This window comes from Salvelinus namaycush, chromosome 11 (assembly GCF_016432855.1).
Source record: "Salvelinus namaycush isolate Seneca chromosome 11, SaNama_1.0, whole genome shotgun sequence".
Classification (NCBI taxonomy): domain Eukaryota; kingdom Metazoa; phylum Chordata; class Actinopteri; order Salmoniformes; family Salmonidae; genus Salvelinus; species Salvelinus namaycush.
Genome location: NC_052317.1, coordinates 37,884,762 through 37,903,661, shown reverse-complemented (window position 1 = coordinate 37,903,661; position 18,900 = coordinate 37,884,762). Strand labels below are relative to the sequence as shown.

General features: G+C 42.5%; 1 protein-coding gene across 5 annotated transcripts in view; it reads left to right on the top strand.

Annotated features, from left to right (window-relative positions):
• Positions 1-10,488: 10,488 nt before the first annotated feature.
• Positions 10,489-18,900, top strand: part of LOC120056136 (epidermal growth factor receptor substrate 15-like 1) — a 59,532-nt gene continuing 51,120 nt past the window's right edge. For 3 of the 5 annotated variants that reach the window (XM_039004338.1, XM_039004339.1, XM_039004342.1), the window contains exons 1-6: positions 10,490-10,780; positions 11,498-11,539; positions 16,423-16,512; positions 16,628-16,675; positions 16,767-16,862; positions 17,960-18,031. In XM_039004338.1, coding sequence (XP_038860266.1) covers positions 10,754-10,780; positions 11,498-11,539; positions 16,423-16,512; positions 16,628-16,675; positions 16,767-16,862; positions 17,960-18,031 — 375 coding nt within the window. In that variant the 5' untranslated portion in view covers positions 10,490-10,753. Of the gene's footprint in view, positions 10,781-11,497; positions 11,540-16,422; positions 16,513-16,627; positions 16,676-16,766; positions 16,863-17,959; positions 18,032-18,900 lie in introns of all 5 variants that reach the window. The other 2 variants (XM_039004341.1, XM_039004340.1) reach the window with 2 other exon arrangements.

The following is an 18,900-nucleotide window of genomic DNA, read 5'->3' as shown; positions in this document are numbered from 1 at the left end:
CCACCCTCCTTCAGGCCATGGATGATATGGGGGGTGATAGGTGCCAGTTTTAAACCTCGTGAAGTTACTGATACCTCTCACCAAGTCACCTAATGTCTTCCTAGCGCCATAAAATACCGCCCTTGAATTAACATGGACTGTCAATGGAGGCAAGTTGTTTTCTAAGGTGTCATACTGCCGACGCGTTTACGTCATGTTCATGTCACGTGACACGTACACGTCATGTAGACGTGGTGTTCTAGTCATCTTATGTGTTACTGATTTATGTGTTAGTTTATTATGACAGATCTTACCATGAATGCCTTAAAAACATCTATGTGTTACGCGTCACATGTTAGTTTAAGTGTCTGTTTAGTTTATTATTAAAGATCGCAACATGAACGGCTTACAAACGACTACATGTACATGATTTTGTAAAAAATATTTTCCATTGCCAGAGTAATCTAATCAATTAAATTAGTCGATTATGCTAAAATAGGCATAGGCAGCCAGCCACCATAGGCAGCCAGCCACCATTACTGTGTAGATTACCATTACTTTCTCACATCAGTACAGACACAATGGCTTCTTTGTTGGAGGTAGCCCTATTCAGAAATAAGAGGTAGCCTAGGTCTCTAGTGGCGCATTCAAAACAACTCGGAACTCGGCAATCTCTGACTTCCGACTTCAGACAGCTGGGAATTCGAAGGAAAAAAAACGAGCTCAGAATGGGAAAAATAGTTTATAACGGCCATCCAACTCGGAATTCCAATTCAGAAACTCGGGCATCTTTCTCTGACCTGAAAATCACTGATGTCATGATTTGACCTAGTTTTTCCCCCCAAGAGTTCCCAGTTTAACAGACACAACCACTGTCACCATGCAATACATTTCTGTGGAGATGCCTTATGGTTAAAAACAGGGCCTGAACTGAGGGGGTATGTGAGGATATAGGCCTAAACCCTGTTATAGAGATGGGCAAAAAACATATGCTTCCGCTTGTTTGCTTAACCTTAGAAAAAACAACGGTCCAGATTATATAAAGTGATCTCGGTAATAACAATGATTAACTCCACCATTATTTCCGTAGTCTACAAGCCTATCAAAGGTATTGCTCAGCCTCAACATCACAGGAAAATGTGGTTGGTTTATTAAATGCTCCGCAATTTAGAATATTAGTGGTAGCCTATGGCTACCGCAAAAGACCCCAAAAAATATATAGAATCGTATGGGTCTATGCAAACACTATACAGCTTAACAGATACTTTTTTATTCAGGAGAATCGCATTGAATCAAATCAAATCACAGGGAAATTCTTACTTACAAGCCCTTAACCAACAATGCAGTTTTAAGAAAAAAATGTGTTTTAGAAAGTATTTACTAAAATAAACTGAAGTTAAAAATGTTTTTACAAAAAAATATATATATATGAAAAATAGAATAATAACTAATAATAAAGGAGCAACAATAAAATAACAATAACGAGGCTATATACAGGGGTACCGGTACAGAGTCAATGTGGAGGCTATATACAGGGGGTACCGGTACAGAGTCAATGTGGATGCTATATACAGGGGGTACCGGTACAGAGTCAATGTGGAGGCTATATACAGGGGGTACCGGTACAGAGTCAATGTGGAGACTATATACAGGGGGTACCGGTACACAGTCAATGTGGAGGCTGTATACAGGGGGTACCGGTACAGAGTCAATGTGGAGACTATATACAGGGGGTACCGGTACAGAGTCAATGTGGATGCTATATACAGGGGGTACCGGTACAGAGTCAATGTGGAGACTATATACAGGGGGTACCGGTACAGAGTCAATGTGGAGGCTGTATACAGGGGGTACCGGTACACAGTCAATGTGGAGGCTGTATACAGGGGGTACCGGTACAGAGTCAATGTGGAGACTATATACAGGGGGTACCGGTACACAGTCAATGTGGAGGCTGTATACAGGGGGTACCGGTACAGAGTCAATGTGGAGACTATATACAGGGGGTACCGGTACAGAGTCAATGTGGAGGCTATATACAGGGGGTACCGGTACAGAGTCAATGTGGAGACTATATACAGGGGGTACCGGTACACAGTCAATGTGGAGGCTGTATACAGGGGGTACCGGTACAGAGTCAATGTGGAGACTATATACAGGGGGTACCGGTACACAGTCAATGTGGAGGCTGTATACAGGGGGTACCGGTACAGAGTCAATGGGCGGGGGTCACCAGTTAGTCAAGGTCATTGAGGTAATGTACATGTAGGTAGAGGTAAAGTGACTATGCATGGATAATAAACAGAGAGTAGCAGCAGTTAAAAATGGGGGGTGGGGTGGGGACAATGCAAATAGTCTGGGTAGCCCGTTGATTAGCTGTTCAGCAGTCTTATAGCTTGGGGGTAGAAGCTGTTAAGAAGCCTCTTGGACATAGACTTGGCGCTCTGGTACTGCTTGCTGTGCTGTAGCAGAGAGAACAGTATGACTAGGGTGGCTGGAGTCTTTAACAATTTTTGGGGGCCTTCTTCTGACACCTCCTCCCTATAGGCTGTCTCATTGTGGTCGGTGATCAGGCCTACCACTGTGGTGTCGTCGGCAAACTTAATGATGGTGTTGGAGTTGTGCTTGGCCATGCAGTCATGGGTGAACAGGGAGTACAGGAGGGGACTGAGCACGCACCCCAGTGTTGAGGATCAGCGTGGCAGATATGTTGTTACTTACTCTTACCACCTGAGGGCGGCCCATCAGGAAGTCCAGGATCCAGTTGCAGATAGAGGTGTTTAGTCCCAGGGTCCTTAGCTTAGTGATGCGCTTTGAGGGAACTATGATGTTGAATGCTGAGCTGTAGTCAATGAATAGCATTCTCACATAGGTGTTCCTTTTGTACAGGTTGGAAAGGGCAGTGTGGAGTGCAATAGAGATTGCATCATCTATGAATCTGTTGGGGCGGTATGCAAATTAGAGTGGGGCTAAGGTTTCTGGGATAATGGTGTTGATGTGAGCCATGACCAGCCTTTCAAAGCACTTCATGGCTACAGACGTGGGTGCTACGGGTTGGTAGTCCTTTAGGCAGGTTACCTTGGTGTTCTTTGGCTCAGGGACTATGGTGGTCTGCTTGAAACATGTAGGTATTACAGACTTGGTCAGGGACAGGTTGAAAATGTGTGACACTTGCCAGTTTGTCAGCGCATGCTCGGAGTACACGTCCTGGTAATCCGTCTGGCCCCAGGGTCCTTAGCTTAGTGATGAGCTTTGAGGGAACTATGATGTTGAATGTTGACCTGTTTAACTTCTTATGGCTGGGGGCAGTATTGAGTAGCTTGGATGAATAAGGTGCCCAGAGTAAACTGCCTGCTACTCAGACCTAGAAGCTAAGATATGCATATTATTAGTAGATTTGGATAGAAAACACTCTGCCGTTTCTAAAACTGTTTGAATGATGTCTGTGAGTATATCAGAACTCATATGGCAGGCAAAAACCTGAGAAAAAAATCCAACCAGAAAGTGGGAAATCTGAGGTTTGTAGGTTTTCAAGTCTTTGCCTATCCAATATACAGTGTCTATGGGGTCATATTGCACTTCATAAGGCTTCCACTAGATGGCAACAGTCTTTAGAACCTTGTTTCAGGCTTCTACTGTGAAGGAGGGGAGAATAAGAGCTGATTGAGTAAGAGGTCTGGCAGAATGCCATGAGCTCAGTCAGGCGTGCGCCTGTGAGAGGTAGCTGCGTTCCTTTTCCTTTCTAAAGACAAAGAAATTCTCCGGTTGAAACATTATTTATGTTAAAAACATCCTAAAGATTGATTCTATACATCGCTTGACATGTTTCTACGAACTGTAATGGAATTTTTGGACTTTTAGTCTGGCCTGCGCCTCGTGAATTTGGATTTGTGAACTAAACGCGCAAACAAAACGAGATATTTGAACATAAATTGTGGACTTTATCGAACAAAACAAACATTTATTGTGGAACTGAGATTCCTCGCCTTCCTTTTGTCCTTCTTCCAAGCGAAGTCATTTGCCCGGATGTCGAAGCACTTGGTCTGCTTGATTCTCCTCCGGTGGCTCTCCTTCTGTTTCTCGTACACCTTGTCCATGTTCAGTCTCACTTTGATTGATAATAGAAATAAATGCAATTATATTTCATATTATATTAAAATACATATTTTATATAGAACTAAGGAAGGCCAGAAAATAAATTAACAGTGGACAGTACTTTTTACCTGGTCAAAAACCTCTTCATCGTTCTCAGCCCATGCCTGAAGGTGGTCCACGAAGGCCTTCTGATTAGGTCCGACAACTTCCACCACATCAGGTCGAAATTTGATCAAAATTGAAGTGATCTCAAAGTACGTTATACAAAAATAGCAATAGACAAACACTAAGTCATTTTTTATATTAGAGTATATGCAATAATTGTATATACAATTGCATTGTTTACCTCAGTAAACAGCTGCTGATCCCGTCCGTACAGCAGGCGATAGGGTGAGTACTCGAGACGCCTGGACGCTGCTGTTGTGTGCAAATATAATTACCTTCAGGTTGTCCTCCCACCATTCCTGGTACCCATCAAGGGACTTGCACATGGCAGTCCCGTTGGTCCGTTCATCCAAACCTGGAGTCACCATACATCTACACATTCACATTATATATATAACTCACTGTACTATTAGTGTCAATTTCGAAAACACTGCAAATTACTGGAGGCCTATGCAAAACAATGCTACAACCATTACATTATTAACCACTAACATGTAAGCTAACATTGACTGAAACCAACTAGCCTAGAGCTAACAAGAGCTTAGCCAAGCTAAATTTGGTTAGCATCAAGCTAGCGAACTGTTAAACGCTATTTTCGTACAAATATTAACACTAACACATTTTCTCTTGACATCACATATTTACATATATTACATAAAGTAAACTGAGCTTTTGTTCATAGAAAATAAAACAAATTGGATCTAAAACATTGTTGAAAAAAAGTACAGAATGTTCAGACGCCATCTTAATCCCTTCTCTTACATGTAAACCATTAGCAACCTAGCCAACCTCCATTATGATACAATAAATGGGTTCATAAAATAACAAATGAAATAAAACATCAAAAATATGACCATACATATGTATGTGTCACATATACACATGGCATATACTTGGGTACCACCTTGACATCTCTGATCTGCTTGCCTCAATAAATTCATACTAGAACATTGGTAGCCAGTATTAGCTATTTGTATCTAGTCTCCTAATAATTGCATAACGGTGCAAGTTAGACATGTTAACTTTTGTTTGCATGTGAGCATGTCTTTTTTTGTCAATCTTGCCAATGTTGAGGGATCACACATGCCTCAGCACACATAGAAGGTTACTTTGCCTGCTTGAAAATGTGTGCTAAAAGTGGGTCTGTTTCATAGTATTTCTGATATTTATAGTATTTGTTATTTATTTTATTACAGAAAACCACGGAACCACCACTGCAATATAGGCCTACACTCAGATAAAAAGGCGCTATCTATAACCTAAAAGGATTATTCCACTGTCCCCATAGGAGAATCCCTTTTGGTTCCAGGTAGAACTCTTTCTACAGAGGGTTCCACATGGAACCAAAAAGACTTCTACCTGTAACCAAAAAGGGTTGTCCTTTCGTGACATGCAAAGAACCCTTTTGGAACCCCTTTCTCAAACATCTGCCTGGTAGCACCACCAACTTTGAAGGTTTTCGTCAACCTCTGTTCAGACTTAAATAGCAGTGTTCCAAGAACCTCCACCAGGGGTGCTGTAGTATCCTCAAATGGACAAAAAGGAGACACAAGAGGGCACCCCATATTCATTTTAGATCCCAAGGGGTCTGTATTTTCATACTGTATGCTCTCACTCTCATCGCTATCTCCTTTGCCATCCTCCCTATGTCTTTTCTTGGAACTCCGTACACACACACACACACACACACACACACACACACACACACACACACACACACACACACACACACACACACACACACACACACACACACACAGTGTATTGTACTTGGCATAGGTATCATGCGTGGGCGACAACAGAGCCGTGTTCGTGCTTGATGAAGGAATAGGTATGCAGGTTATAGGATCAGCCCCTCGCTGATATAGATACAGCGTCTACAACCCAATTTGCACACTATTCCCTATATAGTACACTATGTTTAACCAGGGCCCCATAGGTGTAATAGCGGTTGCCATTTGGGACGCAGAAACAGCCTCTTGTAGCATCTTGTTTACATTTCTAACATTTTAGGCGTCCATCTTTGGCCTTGGATGGATCATGTTGCAATGAGATGGGCACAGAGGTATGTATGTACAGTCTTTTTCAGTCTGGTGTCAAATTAGTTGAACAGGAGAAGAGGATGAGGTTGCTTGTGGAGGGAGAGCAGTGTGGGTGGTGGGTAGAACAGCTGCAGAGACGGTGATTGGTTGCTCTGGCTCATCACTTCTTGACTAAAAGAAAGATAGATTTAGAAATGATTTCAACCTTGCCATAGTTCAACAGCTAAAAAGCCTTCACTAACGTACTCCCAGAGATAGCAAGACATTTAGTATTTACTGAATGAAGTAGCCTCTCCATCCCCATTTACAATTTCATTCATCAATTACACAAATCATACTATAGCACATTCAATTACATTATTATTGTAGAATAGGCTGCTCCTCTATCTACCTTGTACAATACCATAATCATTGAATGAAGTAGCGTACCCATACACATTTACAATTTAATTTAATACTAGCCCATAGACTTACATTATTGTAGAATAGGCTACTCTGTTATCCACACTATATTAAGATATCGTTATGATTTCATTGGTCTTGTCAGGCATGATTTTAAGGTCTTCGATCGAAATTATATGTTGTACCTCGTTCTCTTCTTCAGTGAAAAGTAGTTATGCATCCCCCATTCAATTCAGTTCGAATAAATCCATAGCTCCAGCACACAGTGGTATGTAGGGATAGTGTATTACAATGTAAAATATGTATATATCCTATAGCCCCATGTGTGTATATTTTAATTTACAATTTCATTCATCCATGAAAAAAATAATACTAGCACATCAAATTACTGTCACGCTCGTCATTATGAATGGACCAAGGTGCAGCGTGGTAGGCCTACATTTTCCTTTATTAAATGAACACCGAACAAAAACAACAAAATACCAAACGAAACGTGAAGCTAAATAATAGTGCTGACATGCAACTATCCATAGACAAGATCCCACAAAGCACAAAGGGAAAATGACTGCCTAAATATGATCCCCAATCAGAGACAACGATAAACAGCTGCCTCTGATTGGGAACCATAAGAGGCCAACATCGACATATAAACGCCTAGATGACCCACCCTAAATCACACCCCGACCTAACCAACATAGAGAATAAAAGATCTCTATGGTCAGGGCATGACAACTACGTTATTATTGTACACTAGTCTACTCCACTATCGACATAGTAAAAGATATTGCCTATGTGCTTTCGACAATACGCCGAAAGAATACAACTCGTTGTAGACAAAAAGGTATTATTTTCAAATCAACCAAATTTGCCTTAGCAACACAGGAGTGCTAAATATTTCCTAGTGATATCACAACTTAAATATAACCTGCTTACTCCTCAGTCGGATCAAGGACATCTTGGTAATTCTTTTCATCGTCTCTAAGGAAACTATCTTGGCCAGACACTCTCGAAAATCGAGTGCACGGACCCCCTGGGAAAGCCTATGAAAGCCTATGAACTCTATTCGACTGAAAGCCACAGACCCAACTCTTATTGGTTGTCTGGTGTAGGCTACTGGGAACTGGTAACAACACAGTCTGTGATTGGCTAACAATATTTAGATCTGTATACAGCGAGATAAGACAACATACCATGCCATGAGTTGTTGAGGGAAAGACAGATTACCTATAGATAGGCCATTTGCTATAACAGGAAATACACAAGCCCTAGCTCAAGGTGGCTACTTTGGCATGTCGGCGTGCACAGGAAAAACATTACGTTTCTAACATTTATGGTTTAATACATTTAAATATAAACTATGCACCTTATGACTTTCATTAACACGCAGGCGTCACGCAGACGTTAGTAAGGCGTTGGTATCATGTCATGTCAGTCAGACGTTCAATGGTAGGCGACAGCCACACGGTGGTGCAGTTGTCTAGGCTTAATTGTGTCACATATCATCCCCCACAGATGAGCCATGCAATGATTTACATCCAGACCTACAGTATGTCAGGCCTGAATTCGCCATGCCAAAAGTTTTTCCCCAGCTGCATGAACAATGAGGATATTTACTGCGATTTCGCATTGTGATTACATTGTGAAAGATGTCTTCAATCATCACACATTTTATCACACATGGGATGGAAATTATAGACATTTGATGTTCAGTCAATTTTAATGGGTACTGCAAGTGTGTTGTCTAATGTGAAAACACTGTAATGTACTGTCGCATATTACATTCAAAGGGCAATTTTGAAACATGTATCGTAAATGTTTTGCTATTGGATTACCTGGTTGTTAAAATAACTAAATTGAGACGATATCATTATTTTGTGTTTTTCTGATTTAACCAATGTACTCATTATATTTCACAGTTAACGTATATTTTGGATCAATGGTTGTGTGGTGAAAGATGTCTACAAACAAAATGAATGCACAATGAAAGGCACAATATGTATGACTAGCTGCGTTACAAGTGTTACCAGTTTGTAGTTTTGTACTACTAAAATTCACCACATACTTGTGAAAATAGTACCAAAGCAATACAAAAAAAAACGGTAATAAAGACAGACAATAAATTACAAAAATAGTGGGCCTGTTGAATAATGAGCACAGAAAGTTAGCAAAATGCCTCGGCAATAAGTGATCCAACTTGAGTGTTTATTCCCATTTATTGAATGTCTGTGTTCTATAATGACCATAACTTCTTTGCCAATATATTTTTCATAAAAGTTATAAGGAATGGAAAATCAAATCAAAGTTTATTTGTCACGTGCGCCGAATACAACAGGTGTAGTAGACCTTACAGTGAAATGCTTACTTACAGGCTCTAACCAATAGTGCAAAAAAAAGGTATTAGGTGAACAATAGGTGAGTAAAGAAATTAAACAACAGTAAAAAGACAGGCTATAAACAGTAGCGAGGCTACAAACAGACACCGGTTAGTCAGGCTGATTAAGGTGGTATGTACATGTAGATATGGTTGAAGTGACTATTGTGGGGTTTTTATAAGGTTTTTTGACATGCTTAACTAACTATAAGCTAGTAGGGCTTCTTATGCATTAAAGTTTGAATTGCTGACTCTTGTGAACCTGCATTTTCCATTGTTCTCACTTTTACCAGTGCTCAGGGCCTAACCATGAATATCAGCCTGAAATGTGTGTGTGTTAAAGAGAGCGCTGTACTGTGTGAAATATGTGTGTGTATGCAACAAATGTATCAGCCTGAATATGTGTGTGTATGAAATATGTGTGTGTATGCAACAAATGTATCAGTAGTGTGGGTGCTGTACTGTGTGGCCGAGACTGTGCTAATCTTAGAGAGACACAGGAGGGGGGTGAATCAGGAGACTGCTGACCAGACAATAACAGATAAACTATACACACGAAAAACATATGTGAGGTTCTGAGTCATGCACTATAACCCAATACTATAACAAACGTGATCAGCAACTATATTATATGTGATTGAATACTATAACAAACGTGATTTGATATTGACAACCTGTTTGGGCGCCTGGATGTCTGTGTGTGTGTGCTGGAAGTAACAGTTAGCTCAGATAAGAAGCTGGGAAGCTGTAGTTAGCCTTGAGCGAGAACAGTGGACATTGTATACAGGTGCGAATATCTCAGACAATGTTATAAAACTGTCTGACCCCAGTCTCTGGGGTGAAGGAGCGTAATCTACACAGCAACAATGAAGGGACACCAGAAAGCGCAAAGAAGCTGGGACCAGCTTGTGTGCCAACATCAACGATAGGCTGGGTAAGTCTAAACCACGCCCAGTCTCTACTCTGACAGGCCGGCTCGGAAGTGGGAACTAACCTCTGTCAGAGTATAATATAATATCTTTGTCAGAAACAAATCAGTTCTCTGTCTTATCCTGCGTGATGAAACATTGAACCCGTATATACGGAAATTGTATTTGCCATTTATTAACTTTTGAATTAAACAATTATTTTAACTAAGTTCAGGTGTACTACTGTTCCTATCTCAGTTGAACTTTCGCAACCCTAACACTATGCATATATGAGGAACAGAGAGTAGCAGTAGCGTAAAAGAGGGGTTGGCGGGTGGCGGGACACAATGCAGATAGCCCGGTTAGCCAATGTGCGGGAGCACTGGTTGGTCGGCCCAATTGAGGTAGTATGTACATGAATGTATAGTTAGTGACTTTGCAAATATGATAAACAGAGAGTAGCAGCAGCGTAAAAAGAGGGGTTGACAATGCAAATAGTCCGGGTAGCCATTTGATTACCTGTTCAGGAGTCTTATGGCTTGGGGCTAGAAACTGTTGAGAAGCCTTTTTGTCCTAGACTTGGCACTGAATAGAAAAGGGTGAACAATGGAAAAGGGTGTAGCTAGTTCTATTCTATTCTATTATTGTATTCGGTGTTACTGAAAATAACAAGTTTTCCCTCCGCATGCCTTCATGCTCCTCCACACCACTGATGTCAACAATGTGGAGCTGTCAGTGTTGAGGTGCGTTGTAGCTTCAAGGGTGTGCGCGCTCTCGACACAGCAGGAAATATGGCGGCGCTCATGACTCTCACCCAGGTAACTCCAAATACGTACTTTCCAGATGTTTTTACTATGGTTAAATGGTGTACATTAGCTAGTTATTCACAAATCTTGAAAGTGATTGAATTATATGGTAGCCACCAGCCGAGAAGTCAAAGATTGACGCATGTCCCCTTGTTAGCTATCTAGCTAGCTGCTGGCATTTTCGCTAGCAACAGGAAGGAAGCCGACAATGTAGCTCAGTTGGTGTAGCTAAATGATTGCTATCTAGCTGTAGCTATATTTTCCTAATATCATGAATCACATTGACAATCAATGTTCACTATCGTAGTTGTGTCAGTAACACTGTCACTGTCAAACAATTAGCTACTAGTCTTTTTGAAGTTAGCTTGCAGCCAAGTCACCAAAAGTTGAACTGCTAGCTGTTATCCAGTGTTTGTTAGCTCAGCTGTAATTTCCTTGTTTATCTTCCTAATCGTCACTGTTCACACTGTTTCTTATGGCTATTGACTTGCTTATCTTTATTACAAGTAATGTGGGTTGCTCCAGTTAGAGATGATCATGGCAGACTTGAAACCACTTCATACTGACAGTGACACAGATTTAGACACTGTTGATTCGCTGTAACTTCACCTGTGACAACATAGGCTACATCTTTCAAGTCTTCCCAAAATGTGTTGAATGTAAGTAGACCAAAATGTGTAAGTAAACGTGCTATTTATCTCCATCTGACGTTTCTTGATTTCTCTGCAGTTATCGAGTGGAAACCCAGTTTACGAAGTCTACTACAGACAGGTGAATGAATGATCATTTGTGCCATTCATGTTTTGTTTGTTACGCCTAAAATGTTGTCAATTTATTTGGTATGTCTCTACATAAGCTATAGCCACTCTGCTCCTTCGTTCTACAATGCATTACATTGCAGTTCTAATTAGGGATGTGACAAATGGACAATCTTGCTTAAGGTTTAAACGGCCATTTAAAAAAATCGTTTTTCCGTTTAAACGATAAGAAAACATCATACAATTCCACATCAATTTACAATGCAGAATAAGGGCGCTATTACATATGTATGACCGCTAGGGCAAGATTAATGAAGTTATATGTACCGCAACCCTTTACAGATAGAACGCAGCTACAGTTCAACATGTCGATAGCGACAATTGATAACTTTTCAGACAATTAAAAAAAGTGCCACATTAGGTCTGTACCTTTGCGCTCCGCAGCTCGATATTATTTGGTTGACGGTTCTGATTGAGTCCCACTTCAGAGGCGACATTCTTTTACAGACAAGTACAGCATCCGTTCATATCACCAGACAATGTTTCGTGTCGGCATTTCTACCCTAACAGACAATCAAACATGCCGTAGCGGAGACGCTTTCAAGGGGCTACATCCCAATACGTCTGAAAAGCGTAATCGATACTACTGTAATTTCATATGAGACCAAAACTAAGAGTAGGCTTACCCCTCTAAGACAACAGACTGAACACACTTGCATCATTAGCGAAGATACAGGCAGGCCAGGGAGAGGGAGACAGAAGCGTGCTGTTTTGGTAATCGTCATCTTTTTGTTTTTTGTTTTGTCATGCGTTGCATGTCAGTTAAGAACAAATTCTTATTTTCAATGACGGGGCAGAACGACAGATTTGTCAGCTCAGGGATTTGAACTTTCAACCTTTCGGTTACTAGTCCAACACTCTAACCACTAGGCTACGCTGCCACCCCCAAATTCCCAAGTAGTTTACGTTTTTGGCTCTTCCTCTCTGGTTTTATTTGAATTGCACAACTTCCCCAGGCCTTTCCAGCCTATTGGCTATAACACAGAAAATTATGTATTGTTATAACTGAACTGTGATTTATAATTAAGTGGGGGAAAATACATGGTTTTTCGGTTAGGGATTTTTTTTTAACGCTAAGGATCCCAATGTTTAAACTTTTACACCCGTAAGTGTTGCAGTTCCAATGCAGAGTGGCTGTATACAGGGCTAATGAGCGTAGTGGCTGTATACAGGGCTAATGAGCAGAGTGGCTGTATACAGGGCTAATGTTGCAGAGTGGCTGTATACAGGGCTAATGTTGCAGAGTGGCTGTATACAGGGCTAATGTTGCAGAGTGGCTGTATACAGGGCTAATGAGCAGAGTGGCTGTATACAGGGCTAATGTTGCAGAGTGGCTGTATACAGGGCTAATGTTGCAGAGTGGCTGTATACAGGGCTAATGTTGCAGAGTGGCTGTATACAGGGCTAATGTTGCAGAGTGGCTGTATACAGGGCTAATGTTGCAGAGTGGCTGTATACAGGGCTAATGAGCAGAGTGGCTGTATACAGAGCTAATGAGCAGAGTGGCTGTATACAGGGCTAATGAGCAGAGTGGCTGTATACAGGGCTAATGAGCAGAGTGGCTGTATACAGGGCTAATGAGCAGAGTGGCTGTATACAGGGCTAATGAGCAGAGTGGCTGTATACAGGGCTAATGAGCAGAGTGGCTGTATACAGGGCTAATGAGCAGAGTGGCCGTATACAGGGCTAATGAGCAGAGTGGCCGTATACAGGGCTAATGAGCAGAGTGGCCGTATACAGGGCTAATGAGCAGAGTGGCCGTATACAGTTCTAATGAGCAGAGTGGCCGTATACAGTTCTAATGAGCAGAGTGGCCGTATACAGGGCTAATGAGCAGAGTGGCCGTATACAGGGCTAATGAGCAGAGTGGCCGTATACAGGGCTAATGAGCAGAGTGGCCGTATACAGGGCTAATGAGCAGAGTGGCCGTATACAGGGCTAATGAGCAGAGTGGCCGTATACAGGGCTAATGAGCAGAGTGGCCGTATACAGGGCTAATGAGCAGAGTGGCCGTATACAGGGCTAATGAGCAGAGTGGCCGTATACAGGGCTAATGAGCAGAGTGGCCGTATACAGGGCTAATGAGCAGAGTGGCCGTATACAGGGCTAATGAGCAGAGTGGCCGTATACAGGGCTAATGAGCAGAGTGGCCGTATACAGGGCTAATGAGCAGAGTGGCCGTATACAGGGCTAATGAGCAGAGTGGCCGTATACAGGGCTAATGAGCAGAGTGGCCGTATACAGGGCTAATGAGCAGAGTGGCTGTATACAGGGCTAATGAGCAGAGTGGCTGTATACAGGGCTAATGAGCAGAGTGGCTGTATACAGGGCTACTGAGCGTAGTGGCTGTATACAGGGCTACTGAGCGTAGTGGCTGTATACAGGGCTAATGAGCAGAGTGGCTGTATACAGGGCTAATGAGCAGAGTGGCTGTATACAGGGCTAATGTTGCAGAGTGGCTGTATACAGGGCTAATGTTGCAGAGTGGCTGTATACAGGGCTAATGTTGCAGAGTGGCTGTATACAGGGCTAATGTTGCAGAGTGGCTGTATACAGGGCTAATGTTGCAGAGTGGCTGTATACAGGGCTAATGTTGCAGAGTGGCTGTATACAGGGCTAATGTTGCAGAGTGGCTGTATACAGGGCTAATGTTGCAGAGTGGCTGTATACAGGGCTAATGTTGCAGAGTGGCTGTATACAGGGCTAATGTTGCAGAGTGGCTGTATACAGGGCTAATGTTGCAGAGTGGCTGTATACAGGGCTAATGTTGCAGAGTGGCTGTATACAGGGCTAATGTTGCAGAGTGGCTGTATACAGGGCTAATGTTGCAGAGTGGCTGTATACAGGGCTAATGTTGCAGAGTGGCTGTATACAGGGCTAATGTTGCAGAGTGGCTGTATACAGGGCTAATGTTGCAGAGTGGCTGTATACAGGGCTAATGTTGCAGAGTGGCTGTATACAGGGCTAATGTTGCAGAGTGGCTGTATACAGGGCTAATGTTGCAGAGTGGCTGTATACAGGGCTAATGTTGCAGAGTGGCTGTATACAGGGCTAATGTTGCAGAGTGGCTGTATACAGGGCTAATGTTGCAGAGTGGCTGTATACAGGGCTAATGTTGCAGAGTGGCTGTATACAGGGCTAATGTTGCAGAGTGGCTGTATACAGGGCTAATGTTGCAGAGTGGCTGTATACAGGGCTAATGTTGCAGAGTGGCTGTATACAGGGCTAATGTTGCAGAGTGGCTGTATACAGGGCTAATGTTGCAGAGTGGCTGTATACAGGGCTAATGTTGCAGAGTGGCTGTATACAGGGCTAATGTTGCAGAGTGGCTGTATACAGGGCTAATGTTGCAGAGTGGCTGTATACAGGGCTAATGTTGCAGAGTGGCTGTATACAGGGCTAATGTTGCAGAGTGGCTGTATACAGGGCTAATGTTGCAGAGTGGCTGTATACAGGGCTAATGTTGCAGAGTGGCTGTATACAGGGCTAATGTTGCAGAGTGGCTGTATACAGGGCTAATGTTGCAGAGTGGCTGTATACAGGGCTAATGTTGCAGAGTGGCTGTATACAGGGCTAATGTTGCAGAGTGGCTGTATACAGGGCTAATGTTGCAGAGTGGCTGTATACAGGGCTAATGTTGCAGAGTGGCTGTATACAGGGCTAATGTTGCAGAGTGGCTGTATACAGGGCTAATGTTGCAGAGTGGCTGTATACAGGGCTAATGTTGCAGAGTGGCTGTATACAGGGCTAATGTTGCAGAGTGGCTGTATACAGGGCTAATGTTGCAGAGTGGCTGTATACAGGGCTAATGTTGCAGAGTGGCTGTATACAGGGCTAATGTTGCAGAGTGGCTGTATACAGGGCTAATGTTGCAGAGTGGCTGTATACAGGGCTAATGTTGCAGAGTGGCTGTATACAGGGCTAATGTTGCAGAGTGGCTGTATACAGGGCTAATGTTGCAGAGTGGCTGTATACAGGGCTAATGTTGCAGAGTGGCTGTATACAGGGCTAATGTTGCAGAGTGGCTGTATACAGGGCTAATGTTGCAGAGTGGCTGTATACAGGGCTAATGTTGCAGAGTGGCTGTATACAGGGCTAATGTTGCAGAGTGGCTGTATACAGGGCTAATGTTGCAGAGTGGCTGTATACAGGGCTAATGTTGCAGAGTGGCTGTATACAGGGCTAATGTTGCAGAGTGGCTGTATACAGGGCGAATGTTGCAGAGTGGCTGTATACAGGGCGAATGTTGCAGAGTGGCTGTATACAGGGCTAATGTTGCAGAGTGGCTGTATACAGGGCTAATGTTGCAGAGTGGCTGTATACAGGGCGAATGTTGCAGAGTGGCTGTATACAGGGCGAATGTTGCAGAGTGGCTGTATACAGGGCGAATGTTGCAGAGTGGCTGTATACAGGGCTAATGTTGCAGAGTGGCTGTATACAGGGCTAATGTTGCAGAGTGGCTGTATACAGGGCTAATGTTGCAGAGTGGCTGTATACAGGGCTAATGTTGCAGAGTGGCTGTATACAGGGCGAATGTTGCAGAGTGGCTGTATACAGGGCGAATGTTGCAGAGTGGCTGTATACAGGGCTAATGTTGCAGAGTGGCTGTATACAGGGCTAATGTTGCAGAGTGGCTGTATACAGGGCGAATGTTGCAGAGTGGCTGTATACAGGGCGAATGTTGCAGAGTGGCTGTATACAGGGCGAATGTTGCAGAGTGGCTGTATACAGGGCTAATGAGCAGAGAGGCTGTATACAGGGCTAATGAGCAGAGAGGCTGTATCCAGAAGCATAACCAGCTGATTACATTGCCTCCATTCCATTCCCCCATTGAAGGTGGATCTGGGAGACACTGGGACAGTAGGAGCTGCAGATGCTGCTCAGTTCCTGAAGAAATCAGGCCTATCAGACAGTACCTTAGGAAAAGTGAGTAGCAGACACACACACACACACCACGCTCAGTAAACTGCACACTTCTAGGCATATCCAAGACTCCAACTACATACAGTACAGTTATATCATATTATTTGACTATTTTCAGATCTGGGATTTGGCCGATCCAGAAAGGAAGGGCTTCTTGGACAAACGGGTAAATTAAATGAACCTCTTATTACTTCTTACTACCAATTAATGAATGGTTTCCCACATGAACCACTGACCAGTTCCTCTGTTCCTCCCAGGGTTTCTTTGTAGCGTTGAGGTTGGTGGCTTCAGCTCAGGGTGGCAACGACATCAGTCTCAACAACCTCAACCAGACTCTAGCAGCACCCAAGTTTGTGAGTGATACTTTACTTACTTACCACCAACTATATTGTCCTCGTAGGGAACATGTGGTTGCAGTATCATATGTATTGTTATGTTTTAAAACAAAAGTAGAAACTTGCACTTGATCTTCTCAATCATTTCAGCAATGAAAACAAGATGAATGGGTTAGCCAGCTAACCTGCCTAAATATTCTGAAATAACTTTGTTCTAGAAGGTTAAGCTTTAAATAGGAATGGTCTAATTGACTCAACAACCAAAAAAACACATGTTTAACACGGAACCCAAAACCGGCTGCGCGTGTGCGCCATAGCGCATTCATTTATTTTGTCCCCCCCACACCAAACGTGATCACGACACGCAGGTTAAAATATCAAAACAAACTCTGAACCAATTACATTAATTTGGGGACAGGTCGAAAAAATTTAACATGTATGGCAATTTAGCTAGTTAGCTTGCACTTGCTAGCTAATTTGTCCTATTTAGCTAGCTTGCTGTTGCTAACTAATTTGTCCTGGGATATAAACATTGAGTTATTTTACCTGAAATGCACAAGGTCCTCTACTCCGACAATTAATCCACACATAAAACGGTCAACCGAATCGTTTCTAGTCATCTCTCCTCTTTCCAGGCTATTTCATCTTGGAACTTATATGGTGATTGGCATCTACACTTTCATAGTATTTCCACGACGACCGGCAACAAAGCTCGTCTTTCAATCACCCACGTGGGTATAACCAATGAGGAGATGGCACGTGGGTACCTGCTTCTATAAACCAATGATGAGATGGGAGAGGCAGGACTTGCAGCGCGATCTGCGTCAGGAATAGGAATGACTTCTATTTTAGCCGTTGGCAACGCAGACGCTCGCGAGCAGTGTGGGTGCAATAATTGAATAACATAGATTTGCACGAGACGCGAGCGGTGTAGTCAGGGTATAAGTTTAGCTTTCTTAAAAATCAACAGTTATTTCTGGTTGTTTATTAAAGTTAGCTTGCGTTGATACCCCTCTGTGATCTAATCTTCATTGGGGTAATCTCAGGCATCATATCAGTTGAGAACTACAGTGGTCTTTATTGAAACCATCTAAGTTGTATTTATATTGTTGCAGAGAGACACAAATACTCCGTTGCTCAGCACACCGCTGAGTACATCTTCATCTGATTCCCACTGGGCTGTAAGGGTGAGCATTCATACCTGTTGTACGTAGAAATTAATCAATCAATCAATGATAGATACACAGTGCCTTCAGAAAGCATTCATATCCTTTAGCTTCTTCCACATTTTGTTGTGTTACAGCCTGAATTCAAAATGGATTCCCCAGCTAGCTGGGTAATGATGACAAAATGAAAACATGTTTTTAGATTTTTTTGGGGTTGAAAATGAAATACAGAAATATCTAATTTACATACACTAAGTATTCACACACCTGAGTCAAGACGTCTTAGAATCAATCACCTTTGGCAGCGATTACAGCTGTGAGTCATTCTGGGTAAGTCTGTAAGAGGTTTTGCACACCTGCATTGTAAACATCTTGCCCACTATTCTTTTCAAAATTCTTCAAGCTCTGTCAAATTGGATATTGATCATTGCTAGACAACCATTTTCAAGTCTTTCCATAGATTCTCAGGCAGATTTAAGTCAAACCTGTCCACTGTCTTCTTGGTAAGCAACTCCAGTGTAGATTTGGCCTTGTGTTTTAGGTTATTATCCTGCTGAAAGGTGAATTCAACTCCCAGTGTCTGGTGGAAAGCAGACTGAACCAGGTTTTACGGTCATGAAAATCCTGGATAAGGCATGGATTTTTCTTATTTTGTTTTCCATGCCTGGAAAAGTTTAGGGAAATTATTAAATCAGAAAAGTAATGGAAATTAATTTCTGTTAATGTAATTTATTTAGGCACAGTTTTAAAATAGTTTAATCAATCAAATAAAAATCTACGTATCAGCCAGGATCGGAGAGTCACTGCGCGCATCACCTGCGTGTATGTGAGACAAGTGAGCAGTTGTTCAAGGAGAGTCAGAATTTGCAGCAGCAGGTAGGCCTAGTCTA